The 21826-nt window shown below is 54.8% G+C and overlaps 1 protein-coding gene and 1 long non-coding RNA gene across 2 annotated transcripts in view; one reads left to right on the plus strand and one right to left on the minus strand.

The window, feature by feature from the left end:
- Window positions 1–547: 547 nt before the first annotated feature.
- The window catches only part of LOC128944567 (uncharacterized), a 59049-nt gene continuing 37770 nt past the window's right edge, over window positions 548–21826 (plus strand). The window contains exons 1-2 of the long non-coding RNA XR_008483813.1: window positions 548–840; window positions 6005–6104. This is a non-coding gene — a long non-coding RNA (uncharacterized LOC128944567). The remainder of the gene's footprint in view (window positions 841–6004; window positions 6105–21826) is intronic.
- Window positions 10560–20461, minus strand: HRH2 (histamine receptor H2). Its single transcript, XM_054287878.1, has 3 exons — window positions 20410–20461; window positions 13767–15278; window positions 10560–10718 (listed from the first exon to the last, which is right to left on the minus strand). Exons 2-3 carry the CDS (start codon window positions 14885–14887, stop codon window positions 10700–10702), a joined length of 1140 nt encoding a protein of 379 aa, XP_054143853.1. The 5' UTR covers window positions 14888–15278; window positions 20410–20461; the 3' UTR covers window positions 10560–10699.

Raw genomic sequence — 21826 nt, forward strand, 5'->3', positions numbered from 1 at the left:
CGAAATCCCTAATCCTTAATGGTTGGAGCCTCGGATACTTGTTCCCCCGTGTCCTGCCCGATGGAGGCTGGAAGAGGGAGAAGGTCTCTGCCATGTTTGCTCCCATCCTCACCCTCAGCACAGATTAAACATCTGTGCATGCTTTTAACCTTGTTTTTTATTTCCTTTCTTCCTGCCTGTTTGCACTGGTGAGCCACCCTGGCCCCCTCCCTGCTCCACTGCCTTTGTTCAGCTTAGGGGATCAAACTGGGTGACATTTGGAGTTGGGATATTTAAAATGCAAATTTCCCCTGGATAGATAAGTGGAATTTGCTCCCTCTTATGAAGGGAATCTCTGGGGAGAGCCGAGCACTACGTCCAGCCTGCTCTGAATGAGAAATGCAGCCAGGGGAATCCCTGCCTGCCCCCAGCCCAGCACTGTGGGCAAACACTGGTGCAATGCCCACCCTCAGGTACCCACATTTCCCCCAAACACAGTGAGAGGCAGGAGCTGCAGGGCCAGCAGAGAAACCTGTGGTGATTCTGGATTACAGCAGGGAGGGGGAGATCTCGGTGTAATCCCAGAATTGATGTTTTTTTCCCTCTGCACCCGGGGTGCTGCTGATGTATTTGTCTCTCCCTCCCAGCTCGGAAATTAAAGCTTTCACCACTTTTCTTGCTGCAGAGGAACAAATGTGCGTCTGAGAGGGAGATTTACACTTTGCTTTCCTTTCTGGAAATGGAGCGTGATTTTCCAGTGACTGCAGATGCTGGGCCTGTCCTGACGCCTTGAGAGGAGCTGCTGGGTGGGGAGAAGGAGCCCCCAGCCACCCACCCTCCCTGCCAGCTGCAGCAAACCAGGTGGGTTTACACCCCAGAGGGTCTGGATGAGAGGGCTGCAGTCCTGTGCTTCCCACTGTGCACTCACAGAACTCCCTGTGCCCCCCTCTTTCCTCCCCGTTCCTGGTGCAGCTCCAGGCTGGGCTGATTCACCTCCTGGCATGGCTGCACTCAGCAGAACCTGCTCAACCCCCACGGAGGGAGAAGTGCAGCATCTCTGGGGAAAAACACTCAATTTGCTGCCAGGATGAGGCTGCAGGCACCAGACTGCACATGGGGGGCTCGAGGCTGTGGAAATTACAGCAGGAGAGGAGCAACCCTGGGTTGGGAAGCCCTGGGAGGGCTGGGGGGAGCTCACCTGGAGCCATTCATGTGCATCAGCTTCATCCCTGCCTGCCCCCAGTCCCCCACTCACACAGCAACAACTAAAAGCAAAGGGAAAAACCATAAAGCAGGAGAAGTTCAGGCAGCTCTTTGAGCTGGTCCCGGGCTTCTGCAGTGACTGGGGGCTCCCCACAAACCGTGATGCACCAAGGAATATCTGGAACGTCATAAATATACCCTGGGAATGAAGGAAAAGGGATTTGAATTTCAACTTTGATGCATAATGTGCTTTCTCTATAAAAAAAAAACAACAAACCAGCCTTCTTGGCAGGGACCAGACAACTTCACACTAAATCTCCTGCAGGAGCATGTTGCCAGTTGCAGAGATAAAACCTCAATGAAACACAATTAGTTTCCACTTGGATTAGCCAAACCCGGGTCTCTCCTCCCACCCAGACACCCCGGCTGGCAGCGGGATGGGGACGGCTCGGTGTCAGCCCCCGTGTCCGCAGCCCTGCCGGGACCGGGACGGCTCAGGCCCGGGGGGAGGATAACTCTCCTTTCACGGCTAAGGGGAGCTGACAAGTGATGAATACCCAGAGCCGGAGCGCTGCAGGGCAGCTCCTGCGTCTCACCGAGCACGGCGGCTCATCATGGCTGGTTTGCTGCGGTTCTCTGAGGTTTGCTGGGCAGCCCGGGGCAGGGTCTCCATTGTATCCCCTGTGGTCCAGCCAGCTCGGGGTTGGGGCATGGCACTGCTGCCTCCTGACCCAGCTCGGTCCCGAAGGAGGGAGGAGCACACAGAGGGGATGTGCTGGCGGCAAAGGTTGCTGAGAGATTTTTTCTTTAGGCAGGAATGTCTCGAATAGTGTATTTATTTTTTCCTTAAGGCTTATAAGCTGGGAGGTTCTGTAGTCTTGGAGTTTTAGGTTTAAGCATCACTCACGCTGGCAGTGTCTCACCCGTTTGCCCCTGACTCCTTGGTGTCACTCCGAGCCCAGACATGTGTCAGGCTCACTTGTGCTGCAGGCACATTTTTGGAGCAGGCTCACGCCTTCAGGCTGGGTCACGGTGCCCTAGTGCCAGGCTGGCAGGAACAGATCATGGGGGAGGAAGGAAAAACAGCCCTGAGCCATCCCTGGGTTGGAAGCACTCCCCAGGCCCTGCAGGTCCTGCCCGAAGCCATCCTTGGGATGGGAGCACTCCCCAGGCCCTGCTGGAGCCATCCCTGGGATGGGAGCACTCCCCAGGCCCTGCAGGCCCTGCCCAGAGCCATCCCTGGGATGGGAGCACTCCCCAGGCCCTGCTGGAACCATCCCTGGGATGGGAGCACTCCCCAGGCCCTGCAGGTCCTGCCCAGAGCCATCCTAGGACAGGAACACTCCCCAGGCCCTGCTGGAGCCATCCCTGGGACAGGAGCACTCCCCAGGCCCTGCAGGTCCTGCCCAGAGCCATCCCTGGGATGGGAGCACTCCCCAGGCCCTGCCCGGAGCCATCCCTGGGATGGGAGCACTCCCCAGGCCCTGCTGGAGCCATCCCTGGGATGGGAGCACTCCCCAGGCCCTGCTGGAGCCATCCCTGGGATGGGAGCACTCCCCAGGCCCTGCTGGAGCCATCCCTGGGATGGGAGCACTCCCCAGGCCCTGCAGGTCCTGCCCAGAGCCATCCCTGGGATGGGAGCACTCCCCAGGCCCTGCAGGGTCTGCCCTGCTGGAGGCAGCTGACAGAGGGACTAAGAGTTGCTGGCAGGGCTCTGAGGGGAAATCAGCCTGTTAATTAAGAGCTTAATTACCCAATAACGAATGGTGGTGGCCTTAGCTCAGCCCTGAAGCAGGCCAAGCGAGTGAACTGCCCTCGGGGAGGGCCAGAGGAGGTGAGGCGAGGGCAGGCTTTGCCTTCTGCCGTGTTTGGGAATATTTGCAAGATCTGTACATGGAGAGAACAGAATCCTGCAGCCCCCTCAGTATCCTCTGTCCCTGCCGTCTCCAAGGTGCCATGGGAGGACAGGGGTGGGGATCATTTGTCCCTCCAGCAGTACAAAATACCCCAGGCAAGGTGGGGACTGTGGGGTGGCCATTCCTGCTGGAGGAGGAGGGAGGGGAGTTTGTGAGCTGCAAAGGGAGAAGAATTTCCTTGGCTTGGTGTGTTTTGCTGCAGAAAGGCGGTTTCAGCTCCAAGGGTAAGGGAAATGAAACAGAAAAATGCTTCCTATTAAGCAAAAGGGATGGAGAGCCGTGCATAGCAGAACTGTCTGCAGGGCTGCTCGCTCCTGCAGTGGCTGGGCTGGGCAGAGGGACACGGGGACAGCCACACTGGGCAGAGAGACACGGGGACAGCCACGTCCACCCCTGAGGGTGGCAGACAGTGCCCGGGAGAGGGCAGCTGGGTGTTCCCCACACAGATCCTGTGGTTCCCTGGGCAGGTCTCATGGGGAGATGGGGATGCCTCGGCCCAAGGTGTTGACTGAGATGGGTCTAAGGAGCTGCTGGAGGGCGTTTGGCCGATGCCCACAGCCTGTCCTGAGGGTCTCCTGACTGCTGGGACATGGGCAGTGCCAGCGCATCCTCCTGCCCTGCCTGCTCGTGGATCCAAAGAACAGCCCCAGCAGAGACCCCAAACCCAGCAGTCCCCCTTGCCCAGGGCATGGCAGTTCTTCATCAGGGGATGTTCTTCCCCTTTGCTTTTAGATTGTTTTAAAAGCCTGAACAGACCTAGCAGCTTTGTGGCAGGAAGAACAACATTCATTCTGGAGCTTTCCCAAGTAATTCATCCTCTAAGAAATTAATTATCAGCACCGGGACTGTGTTTAATCACCACCAGTCCCTGTGTGCCCGGGGTCGGAGGGCGCTGCTGCCTCTGCCTGCAGCAGCTCCGGGTTCCTGCCGGCAGGGAGGGGATCAGTGCTGCCCGTGGGATGGGAACGGTGAGCAAGGAGAGCAGATGCATCCCTGACAGCTGTGCAAACACCCCGGGGTGACAGCACCTGCCAGCTACGCCCAGGTTGGGTGGAGGGACAAGGCTGAGAGCGGCTCTGACACTTGCACAGAAGTTCCAGGATGCTCATGGGGTTGGGAACAGGAATACAGCTCTGGGAACAGGGCTCTGTGACCCCCATCCTGCACCAAGGACAGCTAACCTTGGAAACAGGGCTCTGTGATCCCCATCCTGCACTGAGGACAGCTCCAAGGACAGCTAACCTTGGGAACAGGGCTCTGTGACCCCCATCCTGCACTGAGGACAGCTAACCTTGGACACAGGGCTCTGTGACCCCCATCCTGCACTGAGGACAGCTCCAAGGACAGCTAACCTTGGACACAGGGCTCTGTGACCCCGATCCTGCACCAAGGACAGCTAACCCACACAGAGTATGCACACACATGGGTGAAGCTGTGTGCCACACGGGAAGGAGGGTGTAACAATGGTGACAATGTCTGTTTGCTGGGGGACACGGGAACACCTGTTCCAGCAGAGCAGCCTCTGGCAGCTGTTTCCCTGACAAATGTGTTTGGTTTGGTGGGAGAGCCTCAATAGAAGTGGTGATGGCTGCAGGAGCGGGGAGGGGAGCGCCTGCCTGAAGGAGGCTCTGGGGAGGAAGGAGAAGGGAAGGACAGAAGGACAGAAGGACAGAAGGACGTTGGACACGTGCCTTGGCGATGACCAGATGTCTCCTTGTGTAGGGGGATACAGGATGGGTAAATGAAGGTGGTGGAGAATGTAATCTTATCCCCCAATGAGTTGCAGCTGGACCAATTACTAAAGATTAGGAGCAGGCCTGATCTTAACAAGCCACACCTGTAGCCAATAAGAACAGTGGTATAAAAGAGTGGATTGGTGTCATCTGGAGTCAGGTGACTGCTGCAAGGACCAGGAAGAGTCTGGAGCTGCCTATGGGAAGCATTGAGGAGGTATGAATCTCTGGTGATATGGAATCCTTGCACTACAATGATATGGGACTATTGATATATAAGATAACATCCTTGCAGGACCTGCACCTCACAGGGGCCCCCAAATCTCCACGGCCTGCTGCCTGGTGCAGTCCTGGGCCTCCAGGAGAAGGTTTGTTCCTGCTGGGGGAGAGCTGGGGGTGCCCTTTTGGGAAGTGAGGGTGATGAGGGGATTTGGGGACCTCTGGGACTGTGGAACCGCAGAAGCTGGAGGTCCCCCGATGTGTTTCTGTCATACTTGTGCCCTCTAGTGGCTCTGTCCTCTCTCTCTGGTCCCTTGGCCACCATGCTCCTGGTCCCGGGGCCACCACCCTGCGAGGGCTGGGATCTGCCTGAGCCTCTGGCACTGCCAGCCTTTGTGCCCTTGGAGGTGGGGAAATGCTGGGCAGGAAGGGTTTAGCTGAGGCCAGGGAGGCACCTGATGCTGCCTTCCCCATGGTCACCTCCTCCAGGCTGGAAGGGAGTGCTTGTCCTTGCTTTCAAGGTGCTTCATCATGGAAATGTGATTTTTAGATTAGTGGGGAGGAAATGGGTCCCATAACCTTTCCAGAGGCATGATTCCCCAGCCAAAACTGTTGGGTGAGTGACCCCAAAATGTATTTTATTCCAGAAAATCCAATCTTGAGATTTCTAACACGAAGTTCCTCATTTTCCACTGCTCGGGGCTGTTCTCTACCTTTCTGTTCCCTCTGTGTTTAATCACATGACAGCCTGAAAAAAACAACCCCAACACAGTTTTTTTTCTCATTCTACTGATGTTTCTCTTTTATCTAAAAGAAATAAAACGCTCCTTTGCCTCTGGCCTGTGGCAACCACCACATCTCAGCTGTGCTCCTGGGGGACGGGATGCTTGGATGCCCTGCAGCTGCTCCTGCCTCCCCTGTGCTTCTCTCCCTCCCTGTTTCTCCTCTTTGCAGGTTTTTGGACCCTCCCCAGAGCTGTGCCAAGGACAGCAAAGGTTTGGTGGAAGAAGCCCAGGCAGGCTCTGTGGGTCCCTGGGGTGGCTGCTGGAGCAAGGTGAGGATTTGGTGCCACATTTGGGGCAGTGGAGCTCCTGCAGGGACAGGGGGATGGGGATGTCCCTATACACTTGGCAGCCAGCCCTGCCTGTGCTCCCAACGCTAGCAGGGGATATTTCCTATCTGTGAGAGCAGATGTTGGTTAGGAGCTTCCTAAGCAGTTTCTCTTCCCTCTCAGAATTGCTGCTTGGCGAGAGAATTAAGTTCCCTTTTGTTGTCAGTTTAGAGGAGAACAAAACCAAATGTCACCTGGAGAAATTCTTGCTGCTGCACCCCCGGGGGATGGAACGGCTGCCTGAGGACCAGGATTAGCCCATCACTGAGAAAGCCGATGGTCCCTGGGGGGATTAGACAGATGATCGATGCTGGGATGGGTTTGTGTGGTGGCTGCGGTGACAGCAGCGACCCAGAGCAGCTGCTCCCACCTGCCTGGGCTTGCACCGACCCCAGCCCATTCCCGGGGTCTCTGGGATGGTCCCTGAGCAGTGTCAGCCCTGCTGCAGCCAGCCCTGCCACAGATGTTCTGCATTTTGGCTTTCTCCCCCTTCCAGCCTCGTTAGTATTGAAATTAAAAGCAAGTGTTTGTGAATTGGTAGCTGTTCTCCAAGACCCTAATTAGCAAATCTCTTCATCCCCTGGGGCTGCAATCTAATAATCAAAAAAAGAAAACCAAAAAAAAAAACCCAAAAAGCCCAGCACCCAAACAAGCCCCAAACCTTGTTTGATGGATCGGGAGTGCTACTGGAACAGTAGGAAACGGCTCTTCCTGCTTAGTATGGTAATTAAACACTTCAATTGCAATTATTTTTGCAATTAGATAAGCCTCTAATTGTTATCATAGGTGGCAGGGGTTTGGGTGTGTGTTTGCCAGTTCCTCCCGGAGCTGGAGCACGGCGTGGATGCTCCTGGGCTGCTCCTGCTGGGTTTGTTTGGGGAGGAAAAGGGAAAAGCTCCCCCTGTGCAGGGACCCGGCTCCTGCTGCTCTGCAGAGCTGCTGATCAGGCAATTTCTCCATCTGCTCTGGGGGCTCAGCCCAGGAGTTGCATTGCTCCTCACCCCAAGGCCACAGGAGGGAGAACCATGAGGGGACCCTGCCTGGCAGGGCATCGCTGTGCTGGGGAGGTTTCCTTGCCTGCTGATGTTTGGTGGGATCTGGCTGTGCTGGGGGGGCTGCAATGCTCCCTCCTCTCAGCTTTCCTTGCTCTTTGGGAGCCAATTGCTCTCTGTAACTCCTAATGAGTGGTGGAGGGTGACACCCATGGAGGTACCAGTGGCAAATGGTGACACCCAGTGCTGGGGTGGCTCAGGGGGTGTTGAGGAGTTGGGGGAGTGATTGGGTGGCACCCTCATTTTTTAAGGTTTTCTGAGCCTTCTGATGTTTACATTCTTGTAGCAAATTTTCTCACACACCTTCTGTAAATAACTCATTGTTTTGCGTTCTTTTATGGAGGAGGAGAAATTTGATGGACTGTTGGTTGGTTTGCCCAGTGTCATTGAAGAGGTGGCACTTTCACCCTCTAATCCACTGTCACTTTTGACAAACTATAAATGTTGGAGTGAGAAAATAAACTTTCCCTTTTCTTCACCTTGAGTGTCCTATAGTGACAATTGGGGTGTGCTGTGCTGGGTCGGGGAGCCCAGCCCTGCCGTGGCTGGTGCCAATGGGTGACACCCTCGGTGTGGCCGGAGCTCGGGGCTGCTCCGTGCCCACAGCAAGCAGGGGGAGCTCTGAACCTGCCCCTGGGGAAGGCAAAGTGTCCTTGCTCCATCAACTCGGGGACCAGGGAGGGATCTCATCTGGTTGGTCCCACAGGGTAAGATGTGCTCTGGGGGGTGCCAGCCTTGCCCAGGGCAGCTGTGGCTCTGTTTTGGGTGTTTGTGCTGTGTGTTCAGGCTCTGTCCCAGCAGAGGGATGGGGATGGGACAGCAGGATGGAGCAGGGCAGGGAGGCTCTTCCCAGGACAAAGTACACCCACAGAAATCAAGCATCTCATTTTCTTTCTGTCTTAAATAGATTTTTTTTTTTATACCATTTATTATTTCTGCCCCAAGTCTGTGCAAATTCTTTTCTTTTGGGCGCCTTCATGTTGAGCTTCTCAGGAGGGCAGAGCCTGGGGCAAGCCCTGGCTGCTCAGTGCCTCCCCAGCAGGCTCCAGGGCTTCTCTTTGGCTGGCAGTGGGGCTGGGACAGGGGGTGTGCTGTAAGAACAGCCCCAGGGATGGGAAGCAGCCCTGCCCCAGGGTGGATGCTGAGGGCCTGGGATGTCCTGTGCACAGACATCCAGCACTCGTGGCTGCCAGCATCCACCACGCCGAGGCCTCCTGCCGTGTCACCCCATCTGCCAGGGCCCTGCCCCTCTGAGGGGTGGGTACATCCCCAGGACACCAGGGGAGTGGTGCCTGTGTTGTCTTTCTCCATCCTAAGCTGGTCTGCCTGGCACCACGACCTCAACAGCCCCTTCCTCTGCAGCCTGAGCCACTGCCAGGGCTCTGGAGAGGGCATTCCCAGCCCTGCCCTGCCAAGGTGTGCACTGCTCCCTCACCCAGCTCCCCAGGCATCTCTTCATGCTGAAAGTGTCACTGCCCACAGGATGGGCAGATGTTCTTCTGCAGCTCCTCTGAGGGGTCTTCTAACCCAGCGCCCTCCTGGGAGGAACCTGGGCAGCAGAGGCTTCTCCAGCAGAGTTTGGGGATGGAGTGATGCCATGTGCCAGAGCAGGAACCTGCAGGGGAACACAGAGGGTGATCAGTGACTTTACAAGGTGCAGATGGGTCCATTTCCCCCTCTCCTGCTCCCCAGCGTAAGGGGTGCTGCCCTCAGCACCCAGGGAGGGACTGCGATGTGATGCTGTGAGGATGCTCTCAGCATCCCCCAGTAAATGCTGAGTTCTGGCACTTGGGCAGAGCTGAGCAGGCCCGCATCACCCCAAGACCTGTCATCCAACGCCCCTCTGAGCAATATCACTCTGCTTTGTGGCTTTCTCTGCCTGCTCTTCCTGTCCCTCAGGCCAGCTAGCAGCAGCAGGGCTGAGCTGTCAGATTTGTTGCCTGACAAAAGTTGATGTCCTGGAGCTGGCAGTGCTCTGCTCCTGGGTGCTGCTTCTCCCATGGCCCCTCTGCCTGCTGTGGGTCTGGGAGTTTTTTGGTCAGGAGCTCTTCGGTTGGGTGTCCTGTATGAGGTGGTATTTCCTGTCCCCACCCCCATGGTGCAGAGAGGAAATCTGTGGTCACACCAAGACCTCAGATCTCCTGCAAACCTCTCCCCCAGACCTCTGCTTCGTTCTGCTGATTAGATCAGCATCCTCTCAGGGGATGGCTGGCATTTTGCTTTTACCTCACAGAAACTACATATGTCTTACAACATATGCACAGGGACAGGAAGCATGAGGCAGAAGAGCTGGAATTGGTGTCTCCTCTGCCCCTGCTGCTGGGCAGTGACAGCAGCAGAGGTGACTCTGCCTTGTGTCTGTGCTGTGCCTGCCCTGGGGGCCTTCACTTTGTGCTTTGTGGTTTCCAGACTGGAGGGTTCACTCTGCTCCTGCTGCAGGGCAGCAGTGATGCCTCCTCCCCAAAGAGCAGCATCTGCAGCCTCCAAATCCTCTGTTCCTCCTCCTGCTGGTGGGCAATGGCATTTCCAGGCTGATTCACAGGGGTACCTCTGAGCAGTGCAGGTTTATGGTGCACCCTTGGGTACAGGTCCCTGTACCCCAGCTCTGTGTGTGGACACACAGAACCAGCTCCTGCTTTTGTTGTGACCTTGGCTGAAGTTAGAAGTGCTCAGGGTGCAGCAGGGACAAAGTGTGCCCAGCTTTCAGCACATGGGTGATTATTTCCCCTTCAGGGCACAGTCAATATGGAGAGCCCAGGTTATCAGCATGCAGCGTTGGAAGGGAGAGCATGTGGAGGTCAGGGTGACCTTGCCTGACTCTTCCTGAGAAGGGCTGCACAAAGTGGCTCCCTGGAGCTGAGAGGCATCCCCATGCAGGGCAGCTGTGGCCTCCAGCCCAGCACCACTTGGAGAGAGCAGCAGTGCCTGGTGCAGCATCAGCTCTTCACCTCGGGAGCCCTGCCAGCATCTCCGCCAAAGCTGCTGGCAATTTCTGGGGATGTGGGCTTGCATGAAAATGAAGTGTGCTGGAAATTCATGGTCTGAATGCAGCTGCCTCTGCAGTGCATGAGGAGCAGGCAGGATGCAGCATCTTTCAGGCTGATTCTATAATCCCAAAACTCCAGGGCAGCTGCAGAGGGAGGCCCAGCTCTCTGGGGCTTGGGACTTGGTTTGAGAGCAGCCAGTGATGGATAAAGGAGTGAGGATTCATCTCTGGTAGTATCACCCTTTGCACCAGGACCCATCAGGAAGGGATGCCTGCACCAGCAAAACTGCAGTGGGTGCCACAGCAGGGAGAGCTCCCTCATTTTCACCCAGGGACCCTGACCTTGTACTCACCCTGCAGCTCTCGCCTCTGCTGTCGAGTTTTCCGCTGAGGAAAGCTGAGTGTTGTCCTTTCAACCTCACAGACAGGATTTTGGAAGAGGGCAGCCAGGAGTTGAAGGCTGGGAGATGTGGGTCCTAGGGCAGCGGGCAGGCTGAGACTCACAGGAAAGCTCCAGTGCTGGAAAGGTTAAATTGCACATGAAGAGAGAGAAAGAACAGTGCAGTCTGTTAGGGCCAGCCTACTTGAGCCTGGCTTTGCTCTGTGGAGCACCAGGCAGTGTCTGCCTGAGACTGGCAGCTGGGGCAGGTGTGTTGTGACCAGGACAGGGACCCTTTCCAGTGGGAACTGGCTTTTCCTTTGCCCATATATTGTGGCCATGGTCCTGTCCCATGCTGCTCTAAGAACAGATGGCATGCAAGAATGGGATCCACAGCCTCTCATTCAGCTCCAGAGTTTTCTTCCCCAGCACATCTAGTTAGTGCTGAATGCTTCCTCTCATGGGATTTTAATCTCTCTGAACATCAGGGTCTGCTCTCAGAGCCTACAGAGCAAGCCAAGAACCAGGGCTCTTCAGAGCCCTGTCCCACTGCACTGAAACAGGTTCCTGAGGTCCTCTGGTTTTCTTTACTGGTTTTGTGTGAGTTGCCTGGTGTGGAAATGGGAGCAGCTGTCTTCCCCTTGCATCTCTGCTTGGTCCTGTACTCTCAGCCCTACCTGGTCCTCACTGATGGAAGTGCCTTCCAGCCCCAGCTGCTCTGGAGGTCCTGTGGCTTTTGATTCCCTGCCCTGCTCCTGACTGAGGCTCTGAGTGACCCTTGAGACTGCTGCAGTGCTCCAGTATTTCCACTCTTGTTTGTTAGTCTTTTCCCTATGCCTCATAACTGAAAAGAACATTGTTATTAAGGGCAACAGTTCAAAATTCTGTTTTCCCTTGAATGATCCCATGGAGCTTCTCTGAGCAGAGCTCTTCTGAGCTCTGGGTGTTCCTGTCTGGGGGGGGTTATGAGTTTTTGGAATGATTTATGTTGGTCTTTTCCTGTTAACATGTTCAGGGCAGATGACTCTGAAGACTGCAGAGAGGAACCAGCTTGGTTTGTGCTGTGGGTGAAATTGGCTGCCAGGCTTTTGGTGAACAGGTAAATCCTGTGCTCACCTGTCTTGTGTGGCATTAGCTGATCCTGATCATCTGCCAACAGCAGATCTTGGTGTATCTGACTATGGAAAAAAGGGCTGGAAGGGGCCACATATGATCATTGGTGCATGACTGCTGTGAGGTGAGAGGGCTATGAAGAGAAGGAGAGAAAGTAAAAGCAGGTGCCTGAGCAGCCCTTATCCGATTGTGAGTGGAAACCACAGTAGTGATACTGTGGAGGATGGGGTGGAGCTCACTGGATTTAGAAAGGTCAGGAAACATCCCCTTGCTTGAGTGTTTCCTGTGGGGAACCAGGGGAAGAATCTCTTCTACCCGGAAAAGCTGCGAGGGTAAAAGCCAGGAAATCAGCGACCCTGCCCTCTGCCTGAGGAACAGAAACCCATTTTCCTTCCCTTTTGATCTCCCTCCAAGCCATTATTGTCCCTTTGTGGTAAGTCAGCATTTTGAGAAGACACTGACATTTATACTCTGTTCTCTCTTGGCTGTGCAGGGCAGTCCCAACAGCCTGTTCAGCCTGTTCCCCCTGAGCTCTCCTGGCTCAGCTGCAGAGCCTCAGCACAGAGCTCCTGGTTTGCCCAGGGGCTGCACTTCTGTGTGAGTAAACAGTAGAGCTCTCTTTGTCTCTGTATGTTTGCAGAAACACCCCCACCACCTTAGACATGTTTTCCATATGTTTTTATACACAACCTACAATTTGCCAAATGCTGTAACTTTGGGCTCCTCATTAATTCCTTGGAAATGGAAAAAGGCAGCCCCAGGAGCTGCATTCTTGTATTTGTTCCTGTTAATCCATCCCTCTGTACCTCTTTTTCTGCACCCCTCCCTTGGGTACAGTCACATTGGTGCCCTGGGGGAGGCAGGATGCTGGATCAGCCTTTTGGATGGCTCTGAACTTTGGTTCACCTCCCTGAGTTCTCCTTTTGGTGGCTTAAGACTCTTTCTGGGGCAGGATCAAGGGCACGTGCCGGGAGAGCGCGCGAGCGAGCGCGGCTTCTCTGCTGCCACGCTGGGAACAGGGAATCAAAGGACTCCTTATCTATGGATGGAAAGTTTCTGGGCTGCTTATCAGGCACTGCTTGGTGGTTAGATTATCTCAGGAGCAGCAGATTGACAGCCTGCCTCTCCGTTCTCCTTGTGCTTGGCTGGGTGAACACCTTGGAGCGAGGCAGTGAGAGGGTGGCACAGCCCTGAGGGGATGTGGGTGCCCAGGGAGGGGGCTGAGGAGACAGCCTGGCACAGAACTTGCCCACTTTGCTCCCACCCTGCTCCCTCATCACACCCTTTGCTGGGGCTGACCCTCGTAACACGCTTGGGGTGGCACTGAGGGAATTTTTTGCTGTAACTTTACATGGCCATTTGTATTTCTAAAAGCATCTGACAGCCTAATTTGGGCTACTCCTGCCCCTTTCCAGAGATGGGAATGGAACTTGCTGTTGGCTGAATTCACTGCTGATGGAAACTGGTGACTGAAACGCTGAGGGTGTGTGGCTGGATGGGGAGGGAAGTGGCTGAGCTGCTCTGCAGGGAGCTGGGAACCCAGACCTTGGCTCCTGCAGGGACTCCCAGCCTGGCTGCAGGTGCTCTGACTGTGCCCCAGGACTAATTCCCATCTTCCCTTCTGTCACCTTTCGTGGCCCCTGAAGCTCTGTTCTGTGCCCAGAATTTGCTGTCTGCTCCTCACAGGGACATGGCTGACTTTGGGGAGCAGCCCCAGCTAAAAGCTTCACCCCATTCTGGACAGCAAATTCTGATGGCAACTGTCCCCATTACCCAGCAAAGCCAGGGGACATTTTGTGCTCCCTGTGAGTGGTGGCAATTCCAGGGGAGGCCCAGCCTGGTGGGAAGTTGGAATACCTGGAGTTGTGCTGCCACCATGGAGGGGATGCAAGCTGGGTTCTTATGGGTGGTGAGGAATTTCTGAGTGGCTGAACTTAGGAGTTGCCTGTAGCAAGGATCTCCAGCTGGGGCATCGCTTTGTTGCTTAAAAGACCATGGACAATGTGGGGTCCCTGCCTCTGCCTTCCTCTCTGGGGCAGACCTACCATCAAACTCTAGTGTAGGAAGGCTCTTACCTCTTGAGGGCTCCATCAGTGAGCAGAGTCCCCTTCTCGTTCCTCACCTCCAGCTTCAAGGGTTTGCCCTCCTGCCTGCCCTGGCCCTGCCTGCCTCTGGGCTGGGCCTGCTGCAGGGGAGGCAGGTGGGAGTTCCTGGGGTATCCTGTCCTGCAGCAGTGCAGCAAGTTCTGGTATGCCACTCGGAAATCCTTGTTGAGTGTCCCATAGAGGATGGGGTTCAGGGCTGAGTTTGCATAGCCCAGCCAGAGCACAATGGACATGAGTGTGCCTTTGACCTGGCTGTCCCCCGACACGCCCCGGTAGGTGAAGAGGGTGAAGTAGGGGAACCAGCACACGATGAAGGCTCCCAGCACCACTGCCAGCGTCATGGTGGCTTTGTGCTCCTTCACCATGGGGGACATGGGCGCGTTGCCCCACGTGTGGTTTATCCTCTTGGCTTGCTCCCTGGCTATCCTGAGTATCTTGTAGTAGGTGATGCACATGATGACCAGAGGGATGTAGAAGGTGAGCAAGCTGTCCACCAACCCGTACTCAAGGTTCACTCCCAGCGTGCACTCCTTGCTGCAGGTGGTGCTTGTGTTCTGCACCGCTGTCCCCTTGGTGTTCCAGCCCAGGTGGATGGGTAGGAAGGAGACCATCAGTGAAACAGTCCAGATGACAGCCAAGCCCACGGCCACCCGCGAGGGAGTGACCACTTGGCCGTAGCGGAGCGGGGTGGTGACGGCGAAGTAGCGATCCAGGCTGATCATGAAGAGGTTGAGGATGGAGGCCGTGCACAGCATGACGTCCAGGCTGGTGTAGATGTTGCACAGAACGCTGCCAAAGGGCCACTCGTTGGTGAGCTCGTAGTAAGCAGAGAAGGGCAGCACCAGCAGCCCCAGCAGCAGGTCTGTGATGGCCAGGGAGACGATGATGCGGTTGGTCACGCTCCGCAGCCGCCGGTCCAGGGTGACGGCCAGGCACACGATGATGTTACCACAGAGAGTGATCATGATGAGGACGCCCAGAAAGAACCCCACCAGCAGCTGCATGGAGGGGTCCATACTTTTTTGAGAGCTTGTGTGGTTGTAACATGGATCCATGGTGTCACTGCAAGGATGGAGCAGTCCTGCTCTCATCAGCTCTGAAGCTGCCTGGAGTGAGCCTGGACCAGGCAGGCCTAGAGCCCTTCCTGAAGTGACCCTTGTTCTACAGGGACCTTGGAGAACATTGCAGAGTCACTTTACATGTTCAGCCTTGTGTGCTGGGAATGACATGGTCTAGGAAAGATGTGGCACTGCAACTTATTTGTGCTGTTGGCCCCCTCTGGGAGCTCAGTGCTGGAGCCGATGCCCTGTGGCAGCTGCTGGTGGATCTCAGCTACTTCTTTTCCTTTCTTGCCTTCTCCTTTCCTCTGAGTGATGACTGAGTCAGGTCCTATGGGCTCTCATGCTCTCTGCATGTTTGGTTGGTGATAGTGGTCAGCAATGCTCCAACAGGGACAGAGCTTTGCCACCTCCCAAGGACAGCCTGCAAAAGAAAGTGTCTGGTGAGACCCTGGCACAGATTGCTCAGAGAAGCTGTGGCTGCCCCATCCCTGGAGCTGTTCAAGTCTAGGCTGGATGAGGCTCTGAGCAGCCTGGTGTTGCAGCAGGTTTCCCTGTCCTTGGCAGAGAGGTGGAATGAAATCTGTAAGATGCCTTCTAAGCCATTCTGTGATTCTCTAAAAGCATCAAGTCAGAGCTGCAGTGGGCAAAGACCCTCTGAGCTTCCCTTCAAGCCCCTCCAGAAGCAGGGTCTGTAGTCCCTGGCTGCTCCAGCCCACTTATACCCAAATTGAAAGTCCTTTGGCAGCCAGGCACCCGTGTACCTGCCAGCTGGGCTCTCCCAGCCCTAGGGGTGCCCATGTAATGGAGGGATGTTGAGAGAAGGGCAGGGATTTTAAAATTGTCATCTTCCTATAGGCTTACAATAAACGTGAGAACGAGGAGGATATGAGGAAACAATTTTCCTGAGATAGCAGTTCTTATGCAATTCAGCAAAATTAGTCGCAACTATGTAATTTCTGAATCTTGGCTGCAGCTGCCGATCTCATGAAACTTTGTCCTTGTGTCTGAGCTTTGCAGCAGCTATCCTGCCATCACAAATCACAGCAGCTCCTGATGCCTGTATGGGAAATCCCCGCTCTGCTCTGGGTCCTGGGAGGAAAAGAGAATATCCCTTGCAGAGTGGCTTTTTCTGGCTGTTTTCTGTCTGGATACAAATAACAAAACGCTACATGTTGCCAGGGAAGAAACAACAGAGCAAACCACTCTAACTTACAAATGAGCTGCTGGTTATGATGATCTCCAAGACCCTGCCACTACTAGACTCAAAGGTTCTTTGGGTCCTTGATTGGAAGCAATATCCATGTTCGGAAGATACCTAAAGGGGAATTGAGGCAGTGCAGGGACAAGAGAGAGGGCTGGGAATGGGCTGAGGAGCTGGACTGACTTGCTGACCCTCATGGACCTGCCTGTGTCCAAGCTGTGGTCTCCCAGATGGTTTGAGGGATCTCCCTATCCTCCTCAATGTGTTGGTCCCTGTGGGTGGTGCAGGACCCAGCTCTGCAGGTCTCTGCACCCACGGAACAGCAGTGAAGCCTCCCTGGTGGTGCCCGGGATTGTGCAGGAAGGCAGAGCTGCAGCAGGCTGCAGAGATGGAGCAATCAGAAGAAACTCCAGGAAAGGAAAAGATCCAGCCTTGTCAGAGGACAAAGGTGAGATTTTAAACTCCCTCTGCATCAACAAGATAACACCTGTGGTGCAGGTTGAAATATTCTTTAGATGATTTATGTCTCTGATTGAAGTCTGAAGGCATGAGGGCCATGGGAGGGAGTACACAAGGGAAAACTGCATGAGTAAACAACCCCTGATTGCCAGGAGCCATACAGGGGAGAGATTGGGACTGGACCACTGAGATTAGAGGTGACTCCCACAGCCCTGCTGCTTTCTAAATGGAAAGCAAACAAGCCATGAACCAGCCCATGGGAAGCCTTTGCTGAGCAGAGCAAACTCCTTGGCAGACAGGCAGCCCTCTGAGTTTGGGTGCTGGGATTGAGGCTGCTGGAGAGGGATGCGATGCTTTCAGCCACGGCAGCAGCAGCGTGTGGAGCAGTTCCTCACCTCCAGCTGCAGCACAGGCTCTTGCCATGGAAAGCTCTTTGTTCACTCACAAAAGGAGTGTGGAACAAGCTGAGCGCTGCCTGCCCACTGATGGCAGCGAGGAGAACAGGTTGTTCCCACAGAAGGGTATTTCCAAGTGAAAGGGATGTGCTTTCATTGCTCCCAACATGTGGAAATGGCAGATTAAATTATAGGGGGAGTAGCACACATAGAAAATGCTGTGGGTGGATGGCAGCCTCCTACGTGGCTGCTTCACCACACACCAACAACCTGCTCCTGCCTCTGGCTCTCCCAGCTCACGTGGGCTCTGCTGGTGGGACCCAGCTCTGGGAGCCTCAGCTCATTCAGCTCCTGGTGCAGCCCTGCCCTGTTGATGTGCCCAGGAGGAGCTTTGCTTCTTATTTCTTTTTCAGGTTAGCTCAGGGCAAGGAATGGCCACTTGCAAGGGGACAGAGGTGTCCCCATCCCTGCAGAGGAGCTCAGGTAGTGCTGGGACTCTGCAGGGCTCAGCTGCCTGCAAACCCTTGGGATGTTCCTCCATGGAATGGGGCAGCACCTGCCTCCTGTCAGCTCGGATGTGTGATGCTGCAACCCTAACTGTGGTGGAGGTGGGGGACACCTTCCCGTATCCCCCAGCCAAATTATCTCATGGAAATGCTCCCCCAGGAGAGCATTGCCTCGGGACATGGCATTGCAGGAAGAGCAGGCTGGGGGGCTGGTACAGCTGGGGGGCTGTCAGCTCACTGCCAGCAGGACACAGACCATGCATCCAGCTCAGAGCTCTCTCCTGGAGCATTGGCTCTCTGTGACTCCACATGTGCCCCTGGCTTTGTGCCCAGGTCACTCACAGCCACCTTCACTACCTGTGTCCTCTGCTCCTGTTGTGTTTTGGCAGAGTGAGCTGATTTCCTCCTCGATGTACGAGTGGAGCAGCTGTTTCCCATGGCAGTCTTTCCAGCAACAGCCGGAATAAATGACACCTTTCCAGCCCTGTCTCACCAGGCAGCTTTTACATTTACCTGATTATCCTCATTATCACAGCCTGGACCTGTTTGAGGTTCAAAATCACCCTCCTGACACTGAAGGAACCAGAGCAGGACACAGCTTCTGGGTCATCTTTCTCATGCCTTTTCCATGGCACTGGTGCTCTGATTGACACTATCTCTGCTGTGAAGATTTGTCAGGTTGCATTTGTTGTTGCACTCATCCTGGGGCTCCCCAAAAGTCAGATATTTTTCCTATGGTGTTTTCAGCTGCTTAGAGTAGCAATTTTTGCTAAGCATGTGAGCCTGTGCCAGCCTGGTGTGTTTCTATTTATCTACAGATCCTCTGGTTCTTCTCCTCTAGTACTTAGTCCCTTGTCCAGTGCAGAACTTTTCACAAGTTTCTCACCAGTACATTTCTCTTAAAGAAGCACTAATTTTCAGAGCCAAGATCACTAATGAAAACCATTAAATAAAATTTACCTCTAGGCTGATCTTTAAGGAACTCTGTTAATAGCCTTCTCTGGTGCATTAATGATCTTTCCGCTGTAATATCCTATCGTCTCCCCATTATCCTCTTTACAATTCTCATAGTAATTTCTGCTTTCTATTGCCTGAACAGATATTTTCTGCTCTGCTGCAGTCCATGTTGCATTTGATCTGCTGTTTTCCTCTTTAAAATGGCATTTATCTCCTCTGGGGAGGGGGCTGTGATCTATTAATGGGAAATTTCTGTTGCGTTTTACCTTTTTATTTCCCCATCTCTCAGCATCCTTTCCTCCAGTATCATTAATTCCAGCACTTGGTGCACTTTTGCAGTAAGATTAGTGGGATGCAGGGCTAGCTCTGGCAGGGAATGCATTGGCTGCTCTCCCTTCCTGTGCTTCTACTCCTGGCATAACAGGTTTGTTTTGAACCTGTTAAAAGCCCGGGTACATCGGCACTGTGAGCAGACACGAGTGGAGAGGAGCACTCAGGAGGTGCCTGAATGTGGCAGCCTCTCTTTGGGAAATATTTCCCACTTCTGGAAAGGACAGAGGTGGCTGAAGCCTCAGGAGAAGCACCACATGAAGCCTTTTACCTCTGTCCTTAGGAGGACAGGAGGGCTGTGCCCTTGCAGACCTGAAATGTTCCTCTGCCTCCCATGATAGCTTCTGTCTGAGAAAAGAGCAGGCAGAAAAAGCTCTTTGCACTTGGGAGCAAAGTGCATTCCCCTGGCCATGCAGAGCTCACAGCAGAGCATCATGGCTTTTTCTAGAACTATATTCAACTCCTGCCTGAGATTAAACATCTGGGCATGCTGGGAGAGGTATTTCAGCTGAGAGATGGGAAGGAGTGTGGGGGATTCTTCTGGTCTGAGACAGGATGCCTGAGGTTTGATGGTGGGAATTGCAAAATTCCTAAGCTGGGAATGGGCTTATTGATCCTCTGCCAGGCCCATAAGCCCGATTCACAATGGGACAGCAGCAAATTTGTCACAGGTGGGACTTGAAGGCAATGTGGCAGAGGACAAATTCGAGGGGACACTGGTGTCCTGCCTGGCTGCATCCCCAGATGCTTCTGTCCCTGTTCTTTGGGCTTCTCCAGAACTTGGTGCTCTCTCTGCCCTATCCCAGTGTGATGTCTGATACACAGCAGCAATTATTGCCTCTGGCATGAGCAGAGGAGCTGGGGGAGCCAGGACAAAATTCCCATCACTGCCAACAGCCCTCCATCATGCTTCCCCAGGAGGAAAGGGGCTCTGTGGGTAAGAAGCTGTTCAGGACCCCTGAAATCAGGAAATGTGAAGAGGAATGTGGACATGCACAGAGCAATCAGCATTTTGAAAGTTTGCTCGGCAAACGGTGTCCTGGAAAGGTGAAACTGAAAACAGAGGAGTCGGGCTCAGGGGTGTGCTTGGAGCTGTCTAAGTTTCTGGGATTCAGCTCCTGCTGAAGCTGATTCTGGACAGGAACAGCGAGCACTGTGTGCCCCTGGGACTGCCCAGCCCTCCTGTGCTACAGCCCAGCCCGGGGGTGTCCTGCCCCACAGATGTGACTGTGCCCTGGGATGGGGCAGCAGCAGATCCCCCCAGGGTGTGCAGGGCTGGATGGAAGGGCTGAAGTGCCCAGGGAAAAGGCTCAATGGAAGGGCTGGAGTGCCCAGGGAAAAGGCTCAGGCAGGCCAGTGTGAGAAATCAGCAGCAGCCCCATGGGGAGGCTGCCTGGGCAGAGAGGCTGCACCCCACAGATGTGCAGGGCTCTGCCTGGGCACACTGCACACATGTCCTTCCCCTGGTGTTCTCGGATCCAGTTGTCCCCACCAGCAACAGCCAAAAAAGTCCCCAAACTGGCCTGCACTCAGCCACCACAGGATGCTGATGGCACCAGCATCTGACAGGTGTCACCCTCTCACCTGACCCAGCCGTCCCAATGCAGGATCCCACTCAGCAGGGACCCACCAACCCTCCTGGATCTCACCTAAAAAGTATTTTAGCAGCGTAACAACTCAGCAAGAAGTAAGGAAAAGCATTACCTGGGAAAGGCGCTGCTTTCTCAGAGCCCCTGGGCGTGCGGGAGGCTTCAGGGGCTGCTCCGGCTCCAACTTTGCCCCGGGGCTGCGGCTGGGGCGCGGAGGCGGCAGCGAGAGCTGCGAGCGGCGCTGCCTCGCTCCTCTCCTCCTCTCTGCTCTCCTCCTCCTCCTCGCTCCCTCCTCTCGGACCAGCCTCTCTCCTGCTCTCGTACCAATACCCGGGCAGCGGTGACTGCAACATGAGTCAGATCTGAAGTGGGTGGGACCAGAGTGCGAGCTCAGACACCGAGGTTATCATCCGGCAAATTTGAAATGCTCAAAGCGAGCCCAGCTCCGGCGTGCCAGGCTCCGCCGAGCCGTGCCTGGCACGGAGAGGGGAGTGGGATCCTGCTGCCTCCTGTGCTGCTTTCTTGAGTGATACCATCACCTTCCTCGCTCACCCGGAGTTTCAGGGCCCTTGCTGCTGGTTTGCCATGTGCCAAGGTTCCTTCCCTCCCTCCCTCCCGGCTCTCTTCTGCAGGCACACACTTGTCTGTTGTAGGGAGCCCTGATGCTGTCACTCATTCCAAATTTTTGGCTTTGCAATTCATGAGAACCCCCTGAGAGCAAGCACAGCTGAGCCTGGAGGGATATCAGGGGTGGCTCAGGGAGGATGGTGACTCTTGTCACCATCTGGGGACAGATAAGGACAGAGGTGGGGTGACTGTAAAATGGGTGGAGGGAGCTGGAGCCCAGCCAGCTCTGGGGTGCAGATGTGCTCCTTGTGCAAGGGGACGTGGCAGGAAAAGCCTCCACAGTTTCATCTTTCCCTCAAGCTGCTCTCACCTCTCCTGAAGGGTGTCTCCTTTGCGTGCGATAGTGGGGAGGAACCACGAAATGACAAACAGGCAGTGACAGCCTTTCGTGTCTCTCAAATCTTTCATCTGCGGGTCTCAAAGCACTATGCAAATATCAGCTGCTGGGCCAGCTGTGCAAGGAGCTGTTTCCCCTTTTAGCTGTTCCTCCTGAGCAGAGCAGATCCCGGGCTGGCAGCAGAACTCCAGCGAAGCTTGGCCACCCCTGGCTCTGCAGGGCTGGGGAGAGCAGCCCAGGGAGTCCTGTGAGGGAGCTGCTTCCAAGTTCCCCATGCAGATAGCCAATAATGGGCTTATTACAGTCTGCATGTGGCCCTGAGCACACTCCCTGCTGTGCCCCCAATGCCCTGCACTGGGAATGGGGAGCACATCCCAGCCTCCCTCTCTGCCAAACGGGGACACAGCGGCACTGGCACACAGACCAAAATGCCTTTGATCTGTTTATCTCTGCAGACCAAAGCACAAATCTATCTTTAATAAGCTTATGATCTGCTGGAACCAGAGGGTTTTCCTGCTGATCAGCAGCCCTGTGATGTGTCTGGGGTAGCTGAGCCGTGGACTGGCTG

This window comes from Melozone crissalis, unplaced genomic scaffold, assembly GCF_028551555.1.
Source record: "Melozone crissalis strain CALT ecotype California unplaced genomic scaffold, PUWL_Pcris_2 ptg000061l_1, whole genome shotgun sequence".
NCBI lineage: Eukaryota > Metazoa > Chordata > Aves > Passeriformes > Passerellidae > Melozone > Melozone crissalis.

Excerpts from the sequence above, each read along its gene's own strand:
- HRH2 (XM_054287878.1), bottom strand. The coding sequence starts at position 14,887 with ATGAGAGCAGGACTGCTCCATCCTTGCAGTGACACCATGGATCCATGT.